We start from the raw sequence: 18,653 nt of genomic DNA, 5'->3' as shown, positions 1-18,653 counted from the left end.
TACAAATGAGAGACTTATTATGAAACTGAGGGATTACATAACACTGCTATCAAGATCTCCTATAGTTGTCATAGCCTCATGATTGGGACACAAATTCCTGAAGGATGGTCTTTAGAACCTATAAGAAGATAGCTGCCATGCTTTTATTGGAAAAGAATAAAAGCTGATATTAAAAAAGACAGGGCTAGCTACTTGCGTCCAACTCCAACCCTTGGCAAAGGAACAATTACCAAGTTATCTCCTGCTAGTTTTTTTGCAGCCTTAGTCAATCCCAATTCCAAACCTTTCCTAAATTCCAAACCTTTTCATGTTACAGTATAATCCATAAAGTGGCAAGTATTAAATGGTGTTTCTATCTCAGCATTAGATTTATTGGAGGGTAATAAAGTCCTAACCTAAAAAGAAAAAAAATTATATTTTCAAAGAAACTCATCTATCTTGTTATCTAAGACTTGTTTCACAATTATTTTGTAAGCTCTTTCTGTGGGGTGATAACTGTCCCAGAACACATATTCAGATGTATTTGCACAAACTTTTAACGTGAAAGAACTACACAGTGGACCAAGTTCTATATTTGCTATTCCACAGCATGCAGCATCCTCATTTTCAAATCCTGATCCACAAAATATGAACAAGTCAGATATACTGTAAAGCACAAACATCAGAAACATAACACTGATACTTCGACATCAGTAATAATTTAAAAAAATAAATAAATTAAATGTACTCAGAAGTGTCAGTGTCTAGTTTGGACACCGACTCTGACACATACACTTTTATTTAGAATTTAAAGGAGTCGGTGCTGCTAGATATGGTGAGAGAAGCAATAGAGTAGTTATTTAGTTGAGATAGTACTTACTACTTACCATAGTGAGTGTGGTTTGAGATAATCTCATGCGTTTCCTTATAATTTTCAAGGTAAACAAGCCTAGAATCTGGATGCTTTTTTCCTAAATCCACAAGTGAAGAAGAAAGCTTGGAGTTGAAAATCAATGCTCCCTCATTTACAATTTCTACACAATCTCTATCTATGCCTCCTTTTACAGTTCTTTGCAGCGGCAAACATCCTATTGGTGGTAAACTGAATACTCCCATCCTTCTCGCTCCCAATTGATAAAGTTCCTTCAACAAAAATATAAATTTTTCAAAAATTGCTAATTGGTCCCCAAAAAATTGAAATCTTGCTAATTGGTCCCTAAAAGCATACCTCAACAAAATTTGAAGATGCACTAATGAGCATAGTTGTATAATTTTCTATATCATACTCATCCTTTCTGAATGGTGACGTATAATATGTTCCTGAAATATCATTGCTTCCCATACTTATGATTAGTAAGCTATTTTTTATAATCTCAGTTGTTCTATTCTCCCCCACAATTTCCTTCAATTTTGCTATATAGTCCTTGAACATTTCTAGTTGATCCTCTGTTGACAACACTGACTATAATATAACACAAATAAATATATGTTAAGGGCATTTTAGCAACAAAAAATTTAGAACCAGAATCAAAATATTTTAGAGAAAGAAAGTATATTACTGCTAGTTCAATTGTTAGAGGATCATATCCTGAACCAGCCGACGCAAAAGACACTCCAGTTAAGAGTTCTTCAGTAGTCAAATTCGGATTAAGATAGGGCGGCACAAGCTCCTTAATTCCAAAGTATTCAGCTGCAATTATATGAAAATCTTAAAGCACAATGAATGAACCATGCAAAATATTAGTTAGCATGTAGATGTTAAGAACTTAGGAGTTCTATACCGAAAAAATCTGACGGGATTTTTCCGTTGCTAAATCTTCCTGTCGCTTCTCCTCCGATAAAATCTTTACCGTATGGTTTGAAATCCGACTTCAATATTGTTTCAATATAATTGTTGTTACCTGTATCCAAGACTGAATCACCAAATGCAATTAAAGCAGGAAATGTGTAGTTTTTATAACGAGATTTAAATGTAGCTGTCACAACAAATGGATAAAACAAAACTAGGAAAGAACAAACATAGAAAGATTTAGAGGTGGAAAGGTTCATCATGTGATATAAACTCAATCTTACTGGTTTACTACAATCTTCAGAAATATATATTTATAGAGTAGGGTCATGGTTGAGGATTACTACTTCATTGGCGTGTGTTATTCCAACATTACCCTTAGCATAATAAGTTAAGGCGTGTAAGCAAAAGTTACCTTAAAATTTTTCATGAATTGTTTACTTGAATTTTCTCTTGTTGATTCCTTAAAACATGTACATGAATTGTTTACTTGAATTTTCTCTTGTAGTTGTTCAATTCACTGGGAAATATGTTTTCTAAGTTTGTCACGAAAGATAGTTCATAGTCATGCAGTTTGTATGTGTCCACAAAAGTGTATGTTTTGTAGGTATCACCATACATTATGGAATCTTTAGACAAGATGCTGCCTAAAGCTTTTTATAAATAAAAAAGAATGGAGAATAATTTTGAATATATGTGTTAATGTTAGAAAACTATAAAGTCTTAAAAAGTAGAAGGTTATATAAGCATAAATAAAAGGTTTGTGCTCAATTTTATTTGCCCTATTTGGACAATACACCTCCTATGCCTGAAAACTAATCAATCCAGTCCTCTCCCTTCATATTGGGTCTGTGCGAAAATCCACTCATCGTATCATAATCCATTACAAATATTTGGCACGGTTTTAAACTAACGGTTGTGGATGCGGTTGCGACTATATATTAAAATATATTTGAAATTTACCTTTAACAAACGGTTAAAAGTTAAGTTTATCATAAAGATTGAGATTTGAAATTATGAAACTTTAATTTTTGACGAGAATAATTGCAATTGCGAATGCAAATTGCAATATAAATTTGAAAATAATAATAGGACAAAAGATTGTGGACAGTGCAATTCTTAGAGTTATTGTTCCAGGTATCCAACTCTACTATGCGAAAATTGTTTGAACATATAGCTTACCCTCAACCACTCTTCGACTCCCAATGTTAGATATATGATTCCAAACACAAAAGAAATGGGTGAATTGTGAATGTTTGAAAAACGTTAAGTAACAACAAAATCTTTAAAAAAATCAGAGTTTAAAATCATTTGTAAGAAAAACAGAGAAATAAGCAGCATAATATAAAAACACATTGAAAATAAGAAGAAAGAAAATAAATAAAAGGGATAAGGGAAATAGAACGACACTAATAAATTATAGAGCTTCAGTCCCAATGAAGATGGCCTAACCCTTTTCTTAAGAATGTTTCTTGAGAGTTTCCACTATCTTAAGAGCTTTTAATAGGATATGCCCGCAAATCTCATTTTACAAGGATTTGATGTTTTTTATGACTAACTTCCAACCAAACAACGAACAGGGTTTTGACTAGCTTCCTCCGAACCAAACACAGATTTTGCATGAGGTTATCTCGATCAAGATAAAGTTTTATACTAACTATCTTTCTAACCGAGATGAATTTTTATATTGGTTATCCTCCGAACCGAACCAGAGTTTTATACTAGCTAACCTTGGAACCAAGCTGAGATTTTACACAAGCTCACCTGAAACCAAAATGAGATTTTACACATGCTGATATCAAACCAAGATGAGATTTTACACGGATTGATCTCAGACCGACATAGCTTTTACACCAGGATTGAGCTCAAGAACCTTTGTAGATGATCTACACGAACCAAAGAGGAGTTTTTGCAACAGGCGAAACTCACAAACCAAACAAAGAAATTATAAGACAATCCCTAAATTCAACAAGAGCTTTTAATGGATTAGCTCACAATCAAACATCTTCTTACATAAGAATTCTTTACTCAAGAGATAATACACACTTGGGTAAATTACAAATATATCCTCACCCAGAACAATGATCCTCACTAAGTACAATAACACTCTCAAAGCACTATGGCAAAATGCAAGTAAAAAAATGATAGATTTATACTAAACGACGCGAAAGGGAGAAAGTAGGATTAAAGATCGTTTTCTGAGTGATTTGAAATGATAGAGGAACTCTATTTATATGTCAATATAAGGTTTGAATTTGGAAAAATTTCATGGACGAAATAACTCTCATAATCAATTATTAGATCCAAAAATGAAATATTTTGATTTCTAGCCCTTGCCAACCATTAAGAGGCTTGCTCTAGTCGATTTTGTGTGTTACAAATTGAAATAATTGATTATATTAGTGGGGATAATCGATTATCCTTTGTAAAAAGGCTTCCAATTAATCAGAAAAATTCCCTTAATAAATTAACTAGGTCTTAAAAAACATTTTTAAACGATTTTAACAAAATAAGATAGACTTCTCAAAGGTTTTCTGTGTGTGATTTTTCCTTTGTAATTCCATTTTACAAGACACTGATCACTCAGACAAATACGACCGGACGAGCTTTCACACTTTCTCTCTTTCACAAGTGGGAAGTTTCAAGTCTTGGCATCATTATCTTTGACTTTAACATCACACAAGAACTTTAAATCTTTAGCTTGACGAAACTTGAGATGTCTTCAAGTTGATTACCATCATCAGAGAGTAAATAGACTAAACCACCAATGAACTTTGATCCATAAGTATTCACTTGAACATTGATGAATGTTAGTGTTGACTTTAAAGAGATGATTTGATCTTTAAAGCATCAGAACAAGAGAATCTTTGAGTGTTTGAGCTATCTTTAAGAGATAAAGACTTCACTAGATATCGTTGGATACCAGATATTGTCATCATCAAAACCAAACCGTCTATTTCATCTTTTCTCTTTAAAAAACCCACCACTATAGATTCACTACGCCAAATGTTACATTTAGCAGCGCAGCTACGACAGCGCTTTTAGAGAAAGCGCTGCTATAGCTTTCACTAAAGACAAAAATATAAAATAAGGGGAATAAAGCGCTGGTATATGGGGGTCCTACGAAAGCGCTTTTAAAAAGCGCTGTTATAGGCTGGGCTACGAAAGCGCTTTATGGAAGCGCCGGTATAGGGTGGGCTACGAAAGCGCTTTCAAAAGCGCTGCTATAGGGGTAGCCTACGAAAGCGCTTTTCCCCTAAAAAGCGCTGGTATAAGGGGTGTTACTAAAGCGCTTTTCAAAAGCGCTCTCGTAGCTATTTTAAAATTAAATTAATTAAACTAATTAACACAAAAACACGTTTTGCCCCAATTAATTTCTCAGTCTCTCTTCTTCTCCTCGCGTACCTGAAGCCCTAACCACCTTCATCACTGTTCTCCGACCGTTCCTCCGCCACGACCTTCATCTTCAATTGCAGCTCCGGCCGTCACTCCACCACTACCTTCATCCACAGTTCTCCGACCGTCCCTCTGCCTCTGGTTCGCCGTCTCAGTCGCTGGTTCGCCGTTCTCAGCCGCTGGTTCGCCGTCACTAGGTACATGATTCCTAACTGAAAATTGTTTAGAAGCTTGTTTTGATGAACCTAGCTGAGTTGTACAACCATAATATAAAAATGTAATCTTCTGAATGAAAGAATACCGTCTGTGCTGTGTCGACATTTTTATCTCCATTTTTGTTCAAATCAGGTTTGACAAATTTCTTGATTGCAAATATTTTGTCATTGGATTTGGAAGCATACTTTATGCTTCAATTGTGAATCTGAATGAATTTGGTATTACATGAATGCTTTGAATCAATGAATTGGTGTAGGTTTTGTTGAAAAATTAAGTCACGGTTTCTTTTGGATTTCTTCTACCTGGTGCTGTTTGTGGCTTATAGAGCTACTGTCCTTACTAGAGTTAATTGGCTTATAGAGCTACTGTCCTTACTAGGGTCTGTGGCATATGTTTTGATACATTATTTTGATACATTGTTTTGATACATTGATACATTATTTTGATACATTGTTTTGCTCTGTTTGAAGACAAAAGAGGTTTAGTCACAACAACTTACAAATTATTATAGGTTTTTGAGTGAAGATAATTTGAGTGATTGTAGGTTATGTTGTGTGTAAATACAACACGACACCGACAAATTAGTGAAGATATTTTGAGTGCTATCTTATTGATTATTAAGATTTAATAGTATCCTTTGAAATTAACGATAAAATAACATTCTTATTTAGATTTTTCCAACTAACATGTATATAAATATTGTTCACATCTTTTCATTGTTAATGAGAAATATTCAATATTCAAGTAAAAAGAAATTAATATCATTGATGTTAGAAGTGACTCTTAAACATAACTTAGGCACTATTTAGATAAACAGTTTCATTAAGTACTATATTGCATTAGTGCATATCATATAAGTGCCTATCTATAAGCTATTTCTATAACAAAAGATAAAGATAAAGCATCTAGCCAAAACATATTTGAGCATTTCGGTTTTGTAAATTCGGGTGTTTGTAGTTACTAGCTAATTGATAATTGATTTCATATCATTTTAAATAATTGAGTTCTATATTGGGTTTTTTTTTTGATATTGTGTTAGTAGTGGTGTATTTAACTGCATCGTGTGTGTTTAATTTTACAGTTACTTTGAATCCTCTGGTTTCTACTTGTTCAACGCCGATTCAAACCTACCCGTCTCCCACATCAAGTCTAACTCAGGTTACTATCCCTTTCTTCTTGCTTATAATTTGTTGTTGTCTGCTTATAGTTTATTGTTTATGGTTCTATTTAATTTCAATTTAGTGTCTCTCAATCCATTTTTTGGTTTGTGGACTTATATTACCTTGAAATAAGGTAATGTCTTCTTTAAGAAATCGGGTATTCTGATTAGGTATTCTATTATGATGATAGCTATTTATTATCTTGACAGAATTCCTTAGTACCTGATAGAGAAACCAAGAAGCATTTGTTTAGCTTAATTAAGACATGGATAAGACATGGATGAATTCAAACCGATTGTCGAAAGAGTACGAGAAAGGGGTATGGGAATTCGTTGAGTTTGCGGTTGCGCACTCCAAAGACCCGCTTCGAATGCCGTGTCCTTGCCTGGGTTGCTGTTATGGGGGTAAGGTTGACGGGAATAAGTTGGCATCCCATTTACTACGATTTGGAATTGATAGAAGTTATACATGTTGGACAATGCATGGTGAGAAAAGTAACGGGAATGCTGAGTCGAGTTGTAATAGGAAGTATGCTTCAAACAACGATTGCACAGACACATACGATTGCGATCGAGTCGAAGAGATTGCAGAAGCGCTTGAAGAAGATCTTGCAGATTGTCCCAAAATGTTTGAGAGGTTGGTAAGCGATGCAGAGAAACTGTTGTATGATGGTTGTTCAAAATTCACAAGATTGTCTGCGGTGTTAAAGTTGTACAACTTAAAGGCGGACAATGGATGGTCGGATAAAAGTTTCACAGAGTTATTAGCCCTTATGAAAGATATGCTACCAAAGGATAATGTTCTTCCCAATCGAACGTATGAGGCCAAAAAGATGTTGTCCTCTATTGGCATGAGCTATGATAAGATACATGCATGTCCAAACGATTGCGTTTTGTTTCGAAACGAGTATGCAGCGTTGAATGAGTGTCCTAAATGTGGTGCCCCTCGATATAAGAAAAAGTTGTCTCCTGCTAAAGTCTTATGGTATTTTCCTATAATTCCGAGATTTAGACGCATGTATCGTAGTGAGACCGATTCAAGACACTTGACTTGGCATGCAGATGAAAGAATTATTGATGGAAAGTTGCGACATCCGGCAGACTCACCACAATGGTCGAAAGTTGATACTGATTATCCTGAATTTGGAAAAGAAGCAAGAAACCTTCGGTTGTCATTGTCTATTGATGGAATGAACCCGCATGGTATTCAAAGTATCTCGCATAGCACATGGCCTGTGATTCTTATGATTTATAACCTACCTCCGTGGCTATGTATGAAGCGTAAGTACATGATGTTATCTATTCTAATTTCTGGGCCTAAACAACCAGGGAATGACATAGACGTATACTTGGCACCGTTAATCGAAGATTTAAAGTTTTTGTGGGAGAACGGTGTGGAGGTTTACGATGGGTATAGGAAGGAAAGTTTCAACTTGAGGGCGATGTTGTTTGGAACAATTAATGATTTTCCAGCATACGGAAATCTATCCGGGTACAACAATAAAGGTCAAAAGGCGTGTCCTGTTTGTGAAGATGAAACCGATACGACACGATTGGAGCTTTGTCAGAAGAATGTCTTTCTCGGCCATCGTAGATTCTTAAATTCTAATCATCACTACCGTGGGTGGAGAAAAGCATTCAATGGAAAGGCCGAACATCGTACAACCCCGCCTTTTTTGTCAGGTGATCAAATTTTTGAAAAGGTGAAAGATGTGAGCACTCAGTTTGGCAAGCCTTTTGCACATTCACTTGTCAAGGGTGGGTGGAAGAAGAAGTCAATTTTTTTTGAACTTCCATATTGGAAGTCGTTGTACGTAAGACATTTCCTGGATGTTATGCATATTGAAAAAAATGTATTTGACAGCGTCATAGGTACGTTACTCAATATACAAGGAAAGTCTAAGGATGGCCTCAACATAAGGAAGGACATGGTAAACATGGGAATGAGAACTGAATTGGGACCCGTGACGAAAGGAAGACGAACATATCTGCCACCTGCTGTTTACACTCTATCTAGAAAGGAGAAGAAAACATTGTGTAAGTTCCTCAGTGAAGTTAAAGTTCCAGAAGGCTACTCTTCAGATATTAGAAGACTTGTGTCCATGAAAGACCTCAAGTTAAAGAGTTTGAAGACGCAAGATTGCCATGTTATAATGGAACACTTTTTACCAATAGGTATAGGTTCTATTCTGCACAATGAGATTGAGGTTGAGCCGTATGTTGAAATGCACAAGGTTGTTCTCCGAGATTTAAATCCAAATAGAAATGAGAACTGGATAGTACGAGAGCACAATCGAAGTTTCATACCGTGGTTTAGGGATCATATTTATTCAAAGTATCGTCCAGATCCTGCTTCAGTAACAGAAAGGTTGAGATGTTTAGCCTATGGTCCAAGTGTAATTGTGCTTTCTTATAGCGCATACGCAATTAATGGATACACATTTTATACCAAAGAACAGGATGATAAAAGTACTATGCAAAATAGTGGTGTTACCTTGGTAGCTGAAGCAATGCACATATCAAGTGCGAATGACTTAAATCCGAAATTTGCAAATTTGTCATATTTTGGGGTTATCAAGCGCATTTTGGTGTTTGATTACGCGAAGTTTCAGATTCTTGTATTTGGTTGCAAGTGGGTTGAAAATAATAGTGGCATACGAATGGATAAGTCAGGATTTTTGCAAGTGGATCTCAATAGGGTAGGGTACAAAGATGAGCCTTTCATTCTAGCCTCTCAAGCTAAACAAGTGTTCTATGTCAATGATCCGACAAGTACGAAATGGTCTATAGTGCTTTTATCTAACAAAATAGTTGATGAAAACATTGAAGATCAAGGTGATATTGGTGTTGGCATTGAATCTTGTACAAGAAACGATCAAAATGAGAATGAATCGTGTACTAGAAATGATCATAATGAGGGTATTTGGATCAATCCAACCGTCCGCGTTGTTAAGAGACGCGTAGAACACAATCCTACCAAGAAAAGAAAGAGACGTTAGTGATAAAGGTAATAGTATACATATTCCGACAAATTTGCTTTATTCAATTTGTACCGATTGTTTTATTCAATAGTATAGTACTTATTTAATTTTGGTGCATATTCTCGTTTTGTACATAACTTTTGAACCATGTATCCGTTTGTTGACTTCTTTACATGTAACTATACTATTTTGACTATTCCGGAGCTGCTCATGCACTTATCTTTACATTTCGGGACTGTTTTTTTATCGGTTTTGCTTCTGCCCGTAATCAAAAGTCGGGCTTAGGGTCTGAATTTCGGAAAACCGACTTTATTTTTGAGTCCGTGGGGACGTTTTACCATAGCCATGTAAATTTCGTTCAATTCCGACAACTTTCTTTTTTGACGCTTACTTTGATTTGTACCGATTTCGTTTCCGATTTACTTGTACATGCATGGTTTGACTTCCATTTGACTTGTATAGATTGTTAGCTTATTAATAGTGTACTAATGTGCTTTAGTTTGTTTGATACAGGTTCAATGGCTCCGGATAGAGATGCTCCACCTGAAAACTCACAAGAAAACTCACAAGAAAGAGATGCTCAAGAAAGAGATGCCACGGATACAAATGCTCCACCTGATACTGAAGCAAAAGAAGTTGCACGAGGCATCACCATTATGAAGGGAATCATTCGACATAGAGACCAAGGATTAGTATACCATTTGGATTGGAATTCTGATAAACAAGCAATTGGTCCTAATTCTGCAAAGTTGACAAGCTATATTGGTACACTTGTTCGTATGCATATTCCGGTCTCCATAGCTAAATGGAATCTGAAAAGCGAAGAGTTGGATGCGAAAAAAAAGCGATTTGGGACGAGCTTCAGGTATATATCATATATGGTTAATTGTTGTTATTATCTTGACGATAAATTGTTTAAATTACTTATACTAACACACTGTGCGTATGTTTTTTTGCAGAGGACTTTTGAGATACTAGATGATCGTAGACGATACATACTTAGTTTGGCCGGCAAAAGATATAGAGGGTGGAAAACTTTTTTGACAAACACCTATCTTAAGGATAAAGATGGAAACTTTCTTGAAGAGGCACCGGGACGGCCAAAAAAGTATGAGATCTTCATTGATGAAAAAGATTGGGCTGAGTTTGTAAATCAAAGAGATGAAGATTTTCGGAAAAGGAGTGCCACGAATAGTGCGAGAGCATCCAAACCCGCGTATCCATACAAAAAAGGGCGTATGTGATATGCACGCTTAGAGGATAAACTTGTAAGTAAATAGAAATGCATTTTAATTAATTGTCTAAATGTGTTTTATTTGACGATTTTATCATTTGTGTCAATGCATAGTTAGAGGAGTCTAAAAGTGAGGAAACTTCACTTCCTGAACATGTGTTGTGGAAGGAAGCTCGTGTGGGCAAGAATCGAGCTGTCGATCCCGATGTTCAGAGAGTTTATGCTGAATGTGTAAGTATAATACTGTGTCTTTAATTAAATCAAATGTTTTTTAATATATAAATGATTTTTTATCTCCACTAATAATTATTGAAATGTAAATGAATTACAGGAGACATTATCGCAATCGGTGTCCACCGGTGAGGACCAGGATGATAGGAGCATACTTAGTAGAGCACTAGATGCTCCTGAGTATCCCGGTCGGGTGAGGGGTAAGGGTCATGGTGTGACTCCAACCTCTTTTTACAAGCATCCTAGGAGAAGAAATCCTTCAAATGAAGAAGTGTTGCAAAAATTGGCGGAATTGCAAGCACAAGTCTCTGAATTGCAAAGAGATAAAGATATGTATATGAGAGAAAAGTGCAATACTGCATCGATGAAAAAAACTAGTGATAAAGCTAGTTTCAACTGTCAAAGAAAACTTCCCGAGGTAATTATAAATTTCTTTTCCTTACAAATTGTTCTATTTTATTAACGATAATGACTTTATATTTACTATTGGTTTAGGGCATTTCTTCTTGCCAACTATACTTATCGTCACCGTCTTATCGCCTAGTTGGCAAGGGAAAAGTGCACAACACTGTGGGAGATTTACTTCACCATAGACCGCTCCCGGATGGACACCTGAAAGTATCGGTGGATGTTGTATTAGATCATGATGCGGTGCTACCGGTACCTGACATGGTCTCAGAGACGACATTGCTGCGAGATGCAATAGGGTCATTTGTTGCATGGCCCTCGGAGCTCATTATCATTGGTGATGAGGTATATTCAAAACCATTATGAATCATTTAGTTTTTGAATGTCAATTTTGCACCGTTACGTTAATTATTTTTTACATTTTAATTTTAGACTGCTCCTACAAAACCCGCAATTAAGGGCAAAGGGATTTTACAGGAGGAGGAGTCTGTTGCATCACTAAAAGAGGTACATTTAAGGTGTTAATATATAATTTGAATGTAAAACTCCATGATTTTATATTTTATCGATCGTTATTTGATTTTTAGGCATCTGCTCGGGAGTCACAACAAGTGACACAGGTCGTTCGTAGCGTACCGCCTAAGGGTCCTCCGAAGCAAGCGGCAAAAAAAGGTGGTGCTTTTTTTCCTCGATATCGGACGATGCTCGGAACACTTGTTGATATGTCCGATTTGAAGGAAGGTGCTCTCCGTCAAATCAATATGGAGGAAGGTATCTTTGGTGTTGAATTCATTTCACATATTGCAATAGATGACTTGGAAGAGATTTTTACACAAGAACAACTAGGCGTCGCTAATATGCACTCGTACATCCGGTAATATTCACTCATCCGATATATTATTTAATTAGTCGAACAATTTATTTACACATTATGTTTATTATGTTTTTCACTCATCCGCTAATATGTTTATAATGTTTTTATTTAAGGTTGTTGCATGACAGAGTGTTGCGCGGGACTGCATTGTCAAACAGATTCCGTTTCGTGTCTTCCGCCCATTGCAGCGGAATGACAATTGATTCGGAACCGGAATCAGTTAGACAGCGCTTAGTCGATAGATTCATGTCATCCGGCAATACAGAAAGTCTGATTCTTTGGGCGTATAATACCCGACCAGTAGGGTTAGTTTCTCATTCTTGGTTCATTTAATCTTTGTTTCTTTTGCGTAGCAAAATTTTTATATAACCTATTGTTTTAATTTATAGAGCACACTGGTTGTTGCTTGCTATCAACCCGATAAGAGAAGTTGTATATTTTCTGAATTCGGTAGATGGTGAGTGGAGCAATTATCCGGCTATGAAGGAAATTATTGATTTGTAAGTGGGATCGTTCTAAATATTCTTGTATATTTATATATTTAATTATTTGTGAGATTGATCTAAATATATGCTTTTATATTTTTGTTAGATCAATACAAGTGTTCCAAAGTCAACGAGACGCACAGGTATCCCGGACTAAATCAAACAACATTACTTGGATCAAAGTGCAGGTATATTATTTTTCACAATTTTGCTTATAATATTTATGCTACTTGATAAAACAAGACAACTATAAATTCTTATTTGTTTTCTATGTAGTGTCCGATACAGCGGAACAGTTCAGACTGCGGATACTTTGTTTTGAGGTTTATGAAAGAAATCCTTCAAATGAATCAATTAGAGATTCCAATCACGGTATGGATTTATAACTTAATTAGATAACTTCTTATAATTTATTACATTCAACTAAATCATTCATATTATGTTTTTATTCTGTAGTACTTTGACGAATTCCGTGCTGCTTCTTACCCGAAACTTAAGTTGGAAGAAATCAAAGAGGAATTGTGTCAATTTTATATTCATCAGCTATTCATGTAGTAGGATTTGTGTCGATTTGAAGAGAATATTATAGTACTCCAGAATATATGGTTACTAACTTTGTTCATATTGTTGCCAATTAATATTTGAAGTATAATATTGTTGATATTAGAGATTTAGTTTGATTGACATAATGATGTATATATATAATTTTGGATATTATAATGGTATTATATTAGTATATATATAGTCCTACCTATGGTTGAAAATATATCGTCGAAAATATATTACTGGTCGAAAATATTACAGGTTGAAAATATATTACAGGTCGAAAATATTACAGGTTGAAAATATTACAGGTTGAAAATATTACAGGTCGATCTGGGAGGCTGAAATTATAGGCTGCACTTTAAAATATCTCATTTAGCAACGACAGCGCTTTTAAAAAGCGCTCTTAAAGGTCCCCCTACTAAAGCGCTTTGTTACAAAAAGCGCTGCCAAAGATAAAAAAAAAAAGAAAAAAAAAGCAACCTACCAAAGCGCTTTTGGAAAAGCGCTCTAGTAGGGGGGGCTACCAGAGCGCTTTTTCCAGAAAAAGCGCTCTGGTAGACCCCCCTATAAGAGCGCTTTTTCCAGAAAAAGCGCTCTTATAGGGGGGGTCTACCAGAGCGCTTTTAGAAGCGCTTTCGTAGCCTACGCCAGCGCTGGCTTTGGCAGCGCTTTAAAGCGCTGTTAAAGGCCAAAAAAGCGCTTTTAAAGCCCTTCCGTGTTGTAGTGATTACCTTGACAATATCTGCAAGCACATAGATACACACCCAACATGTAACACCCTTCTACCCAATATACATTTCGCGAGTAATTTTAAATCAATTTATTAAAATACAAGCATCAATAAGAGTGTCACATCATCATAAAACATCATACATACATATCATCCTGCTCTGTAACACAAGTTCTCTACATAGTAACAATTAAACTTTCTTTTAAAACATCAACTTAAATTCAAATATCATGCAGCGGAATCTCAACATTAAAAGAAAGTAACAATTACCCATCATGTTTCATCATTCATAATTTAAGTCTCAAAATCAATTTCAAACCATTAACGGTATCTCATAGAATCATGTTCTCAAACAATTAAAGTATTCAAATCATACGATCCCATCCCAATGTTACATATTAGAGCAAGACCCTTTATTCAATGGAAAAACTAAACGACTTTGGAGTTATCCTTACCTCTTAATAAGCTAGTCCTAATCAGTTGCGCGTTATCCACATGGAGGCAACATTCAAATAGAAAGGGTGAGTAAATCAAAATCATTATAAAAGGCATAATGGATAAATATAGTAGTAATATCAGGGAACAACAACAATATAACATCATTTCCTGCATTCTATAACATAACAACAATCACTAGTTCTTCACGTTAAAACATCATAATCCATGAATCAATCAAATACATCACCTAAAACATACAAAACATCATAATCCAAGAATCAATCAAATACATCACCTAAAACATACAAAACATCATAATCCAAGAATCAATCAAAAACATCACTTAATACAAGTATTGTGCAATGCCACAAATAATGAAATGCAACTTCATAAGATTCATGCATGTGGTACCAAAACATCACTGATGACTTAGTCATTGTTATCTCCAAAGATCCTCACCAATAGGATCAATTCCCGCTTGGAACCAGAACACATCACAAGTTGCACTCATTCCATGCTATGGGATTGAGGTCATCACTAAACCAAAGCGTCCTAACATCACTGGATAAATATTCTGCAAACTTCACTGGACAAGTCCTACAAATGCTATGAATGCATGATGCGCAACAATACACAATACGCCCACAGATAGTCAAAACACATCATCATTCATCATACATCATCACATAATTCATAATACACACATCATCATTTCAACAACATCAATTGATCATAGAATATACATCAAGTCACAACAAGACATAGTTAAATCAATTCATAATAGCAAGCATTACCTATTGCTATATCACCACATGGTATCATTATCTTGTTATAATGAAAACACACATCATCATCACAATAAAATCATATCATCATAACTAAAACACACATCAAGTTATATCATGACATGGTTACGTCAATTCATAGCAAAGAGCATACTTACTATGTTATCACTACATAGTCTCATCACCTAATCATAATACAAGTACTAGAAAACTACATCCTATGAATCATTTAATTCTACCAGGGTATAGTTTATTGCATTAGCTTTTCAACGATTCGAACGACCCATCAAACGGAGTCTAGAACTCAAGTTATGGCCTTTACAAAATTCTGGTTTTAACTCGGCTCGCCTTGCAAATAGAATGGATTACCTGGAGAATCAAGGCAGTAGATAAACTTCTCAAACCACTCGCCCGACGAAGCCTCACTCGCCCGACGAATTTGGCAGCACAATAAACTAGAAAAGTGCGATTTTCTCCGTTAGAGGCCTTCCGTACCTTCGAATTCGATTATGTAAAAAGTCTCGGTTCCAAAATTCTAAATCCTACGATTATATTACATTTAAAGAAGTCTATAACACCTATTTATAGGTATTAACATCATATATTCATCAAGGATTCATCCATCCATATATTCAAGTACACAAATTTTATCAATCTTCATCACAAGTTCATTAATTCAACAAAACTCCAAAATACAACCTACAATTATCTAATCACTTAAGATAATTATAATAATCTAGATAGACTCTCCTTACCTTAAGATTATTGCTAGCTTTCGATTCCTTTTCGTGTCCAAAATTTCTCTTTGCCTCTCTGTGCCCTAGCTTTTGCTCTGCCTTTGACTCTTTTCCCAAAAACTATCGTATAGAATGAGCGCTTCTAAAATCCCAATTCTCTTTCGTCTCATTTAATCCTTGGACCCTTTCTATGGTCTTCCCATCTTGCCCTCACTTACACTTTACAAATGATCATCCTTGCCCTTATTATCTCTAATACCAACATTATTCAATTTTACTAATTAAAATAATATTAACTAATTTTCTTAACTATTATATATCATCTAAAATACTCTATAATTCCCCAATACATCAACATCATCAAATAAATCACCAAAACATTATATCACACCTCATCTTCATCAAGTCATCACAAATCACCACAACATCACATGAATCATCAAAACATCACATAAGTCAAATACTTCACCAAAAGTCACTAAAACATCATCTATATCAAATGCTTCACAATAACTCACACAAACATCACATAACCATCATATTCATCAAAACATCATATATATATATATATATATATATATATATATATATATATATATATATATATATATATATATATATATATATATATATATATATATACACATATATATATATATATATATCGAATACTTCACGATGACTCATATATTCATGTCAAATTAATTAATTAATTATATAATTAATGTATAATTCCGGGTGTTACACAATACACTCACAATTTCCAAATCAAATATTTAATTATATTTCACAACTCTCTAACACAAGATTATGAGAGAAAAGAAAAAGAAATGAAATACATGCTTATAATATTTTTGACGGGTGTCTTTTGTAATGAATAAGTTGCCTCCATTATATAGCCTTTGACTCATGTTTCCTCTACAAAATTAAATGGTGTGAAACTTTTTTAATATGTATATTTTCAACCAAAAACAATAATGACAAAAAAAAATTAAAAATTAACAACAAACATTTTTTATTTTTCACATGGAGATATAAGAGTTTTTCCAACGTAGTTTTGTCCATTTTTTTTTATAATAGTGTCTATAGAGAGAATAATAAAAATTAGAGGTAGTAATGTCTACTCATAATTTAATTAAAATAATTTTTTTTACAATTCCATTATTAACAAATTAAGATATTTGATTTAATAAAAAAACTAATTAAACTAATATATTAACTATTATTTATAATTCTTTATTTATGATATAACTAAGTCTGATAATATAAACATGAATTTGTAAAACTATTGAAAATTTTATTAGATACTAATTAAAAGACAACTATAAAATTTATTAAAGAATATATATATATATATATATATATATATATATATATATATATATATATATATATATATATATATATATATATATATATATATATACACACACACGGCGCCTTACGGATTTTCATGTAGAAAGAGTGATCCATCTCTCTTTATGTACGAATATTGTTTATGTTGATGACTTACTTCACTGATAACAACAATCACTTTATGCAAGAATTCATATCAAATTTATCTAAAAAATTCTCCTTGAAGACACATGGGAGCTCCACACTATTTTCTTGGCACAAAAATCATCCCCACCAACTCAGGCATACTTCTTTCGCAACACAAGCATATTAGAGACATTCTCCAATGGTTTGATATGGAGGGTGCCAAACCTTCACCCATACCACTTTCTGCTACATCCACACTTCAAGTCCATGATGGAACTCCATCTACTGATGCTACAAATTATAGTAGTATTGTTGGAGCTCTTCAATATCTCAATCTCACCAGGCCCGACATATCCTTCTCCATAAATAAACTTGCACAATTCATGGACAAACCCACCACTCTTCATCTCCAACATCTCAAAATAATTTTACGATATCTCAAAACCATAATCAAATCACGACCTTCTTCTATAGTCCACAACCACACACAATCTCATTGCCTATTCTGATGTTGACTGGGGCGATAATACTGATCACCGCACCTCTACATCAGCTTATATCATCTTCTTAGGTTCGAACCCCATCTTGTGACTATCTAGAAAACAACGAACCATAGCTCGCTCATCCACGAAAATAGAATATCGTGTGGTTGCTACTGCAACATTTGGAATCATGTGGCTTAATAATCTTCTAAGTGAACTTCGGGTTCCTATGACACATCCACCGAAAATTCTTTGTGATAATGTTGGCGCCACTTACTTATGTGCAAATCCCATTCTTCTCTCTCGAATGAAACACATTTCTATGGACTACCATTTTATACGCGAACAAGTGCAAGCAAACAAATTACAGGTCTCACATGTTTCAACCAAAAACCAACTTACTGACATCCTCACCAAACCTCTTGCAGCTGCCAAATTTAACGATATTTCATCCATGATAAAAGTTACTGATGGTAACTTTATCTTGATAGGGCATATTAGAGGATAATTAATGTGTACAGAATATTTGTTAATTATTATTTAGATAATAACATACAATGGCCAGCTGTAGACGATTCTTAGCCATCATTATCAATTATAATCATTAAAGAATTCATTCATTCATTCCTTAACTGTAGGATCTTTGCACTCTTTATATGTAATAATCACCTATCAATAATCTTCATTCAAACCATAATATT

At 34.5% G+C, this 18,653-nt stretch overlaps 2 protein-coding genes and 1 long non-coding RNA gene across 3 annotated transcripts; 2 read left to right on the top strand and 1 right to left on the bottom strand.

Moving 5' to 3' along the window:
* Positions 1-419: 419 nt before the first annotated feature.
* Positions 420-2,031, bottom strand: LOC131640885 (GDSL esterase/lipase EXL3-like). The gene is made up of 5 exons (XM_058911255.1): positions 1,761-2,031; positions 1,539-1,669; positions 1,208-1,441; positions 867-1,122; positions 420-613 (listed from the first exon to the last, which is right to left on the bottom strand). The coding sequence occupies exons 1-5, from the start codon at positions 2,029-2,031 to the stop codon at positions 420-422; spliced, it is 1,086 nt and encodes a 361-aa protein (XP_058767238.1).
* A 4,432-nt stretch (positions 2,032-6,463) lies between these two features.
* Positions 6,464-10,551, top strand: LOC131640893 (uncharacterized). The gene is made up of 3 exons (XM_058911262.1): positions 6,464-6,538; positions 10,034-10,385; positions 10,480-10,551. Exons 2-3 carry the CDS (start codon positions 10,039-10,041, stop codon positions 10,496-10,498), a joined length of 366 nt encoding a protein of 121 aa, XP_058767245.1. The 5' UTR covers positions 6,464-6,538; positions 10,034-10,038; the 3' UTR covers positions 10,499-10,551.
* A 2,472-nt stretch (positions 10,552-13,023) lies between these two features.
* On the top strand, positions 13,024-13,413 carry LOC131640905 (uncharacterized). Its single transcript, XR_009295379.1, has 2 exons — positions 13,024-13,124; positions 13,209-13,413. It is a non-coding gene; the product is annotated as an uncharacterized LOC131640905 (long non-coding RNA).
* Positions 13,414-18,653: the final 5,240 nt, after the last annotated feature.

The sequence above is a fragment of the Vicia villosa genome, linkage group LG1 (assembly GCF_029867415.1).
Source record: "Vicia villosa cultivar HV-30 ecotype Madison, WI linkage group LG1, Vvil1.0, whole genome shotgun sequence".
Lineage (NCBI taxonomy): Eukaryota > Viridiplantae > Streptophyta > Magnoliopsida > Fabales > Fabaceae > Vicia > Vicia villosa.
Note: the sequence above shows the minus strand (reverse complement) of the source record. Positions and strands in the feature narration are given on the sequence as shown.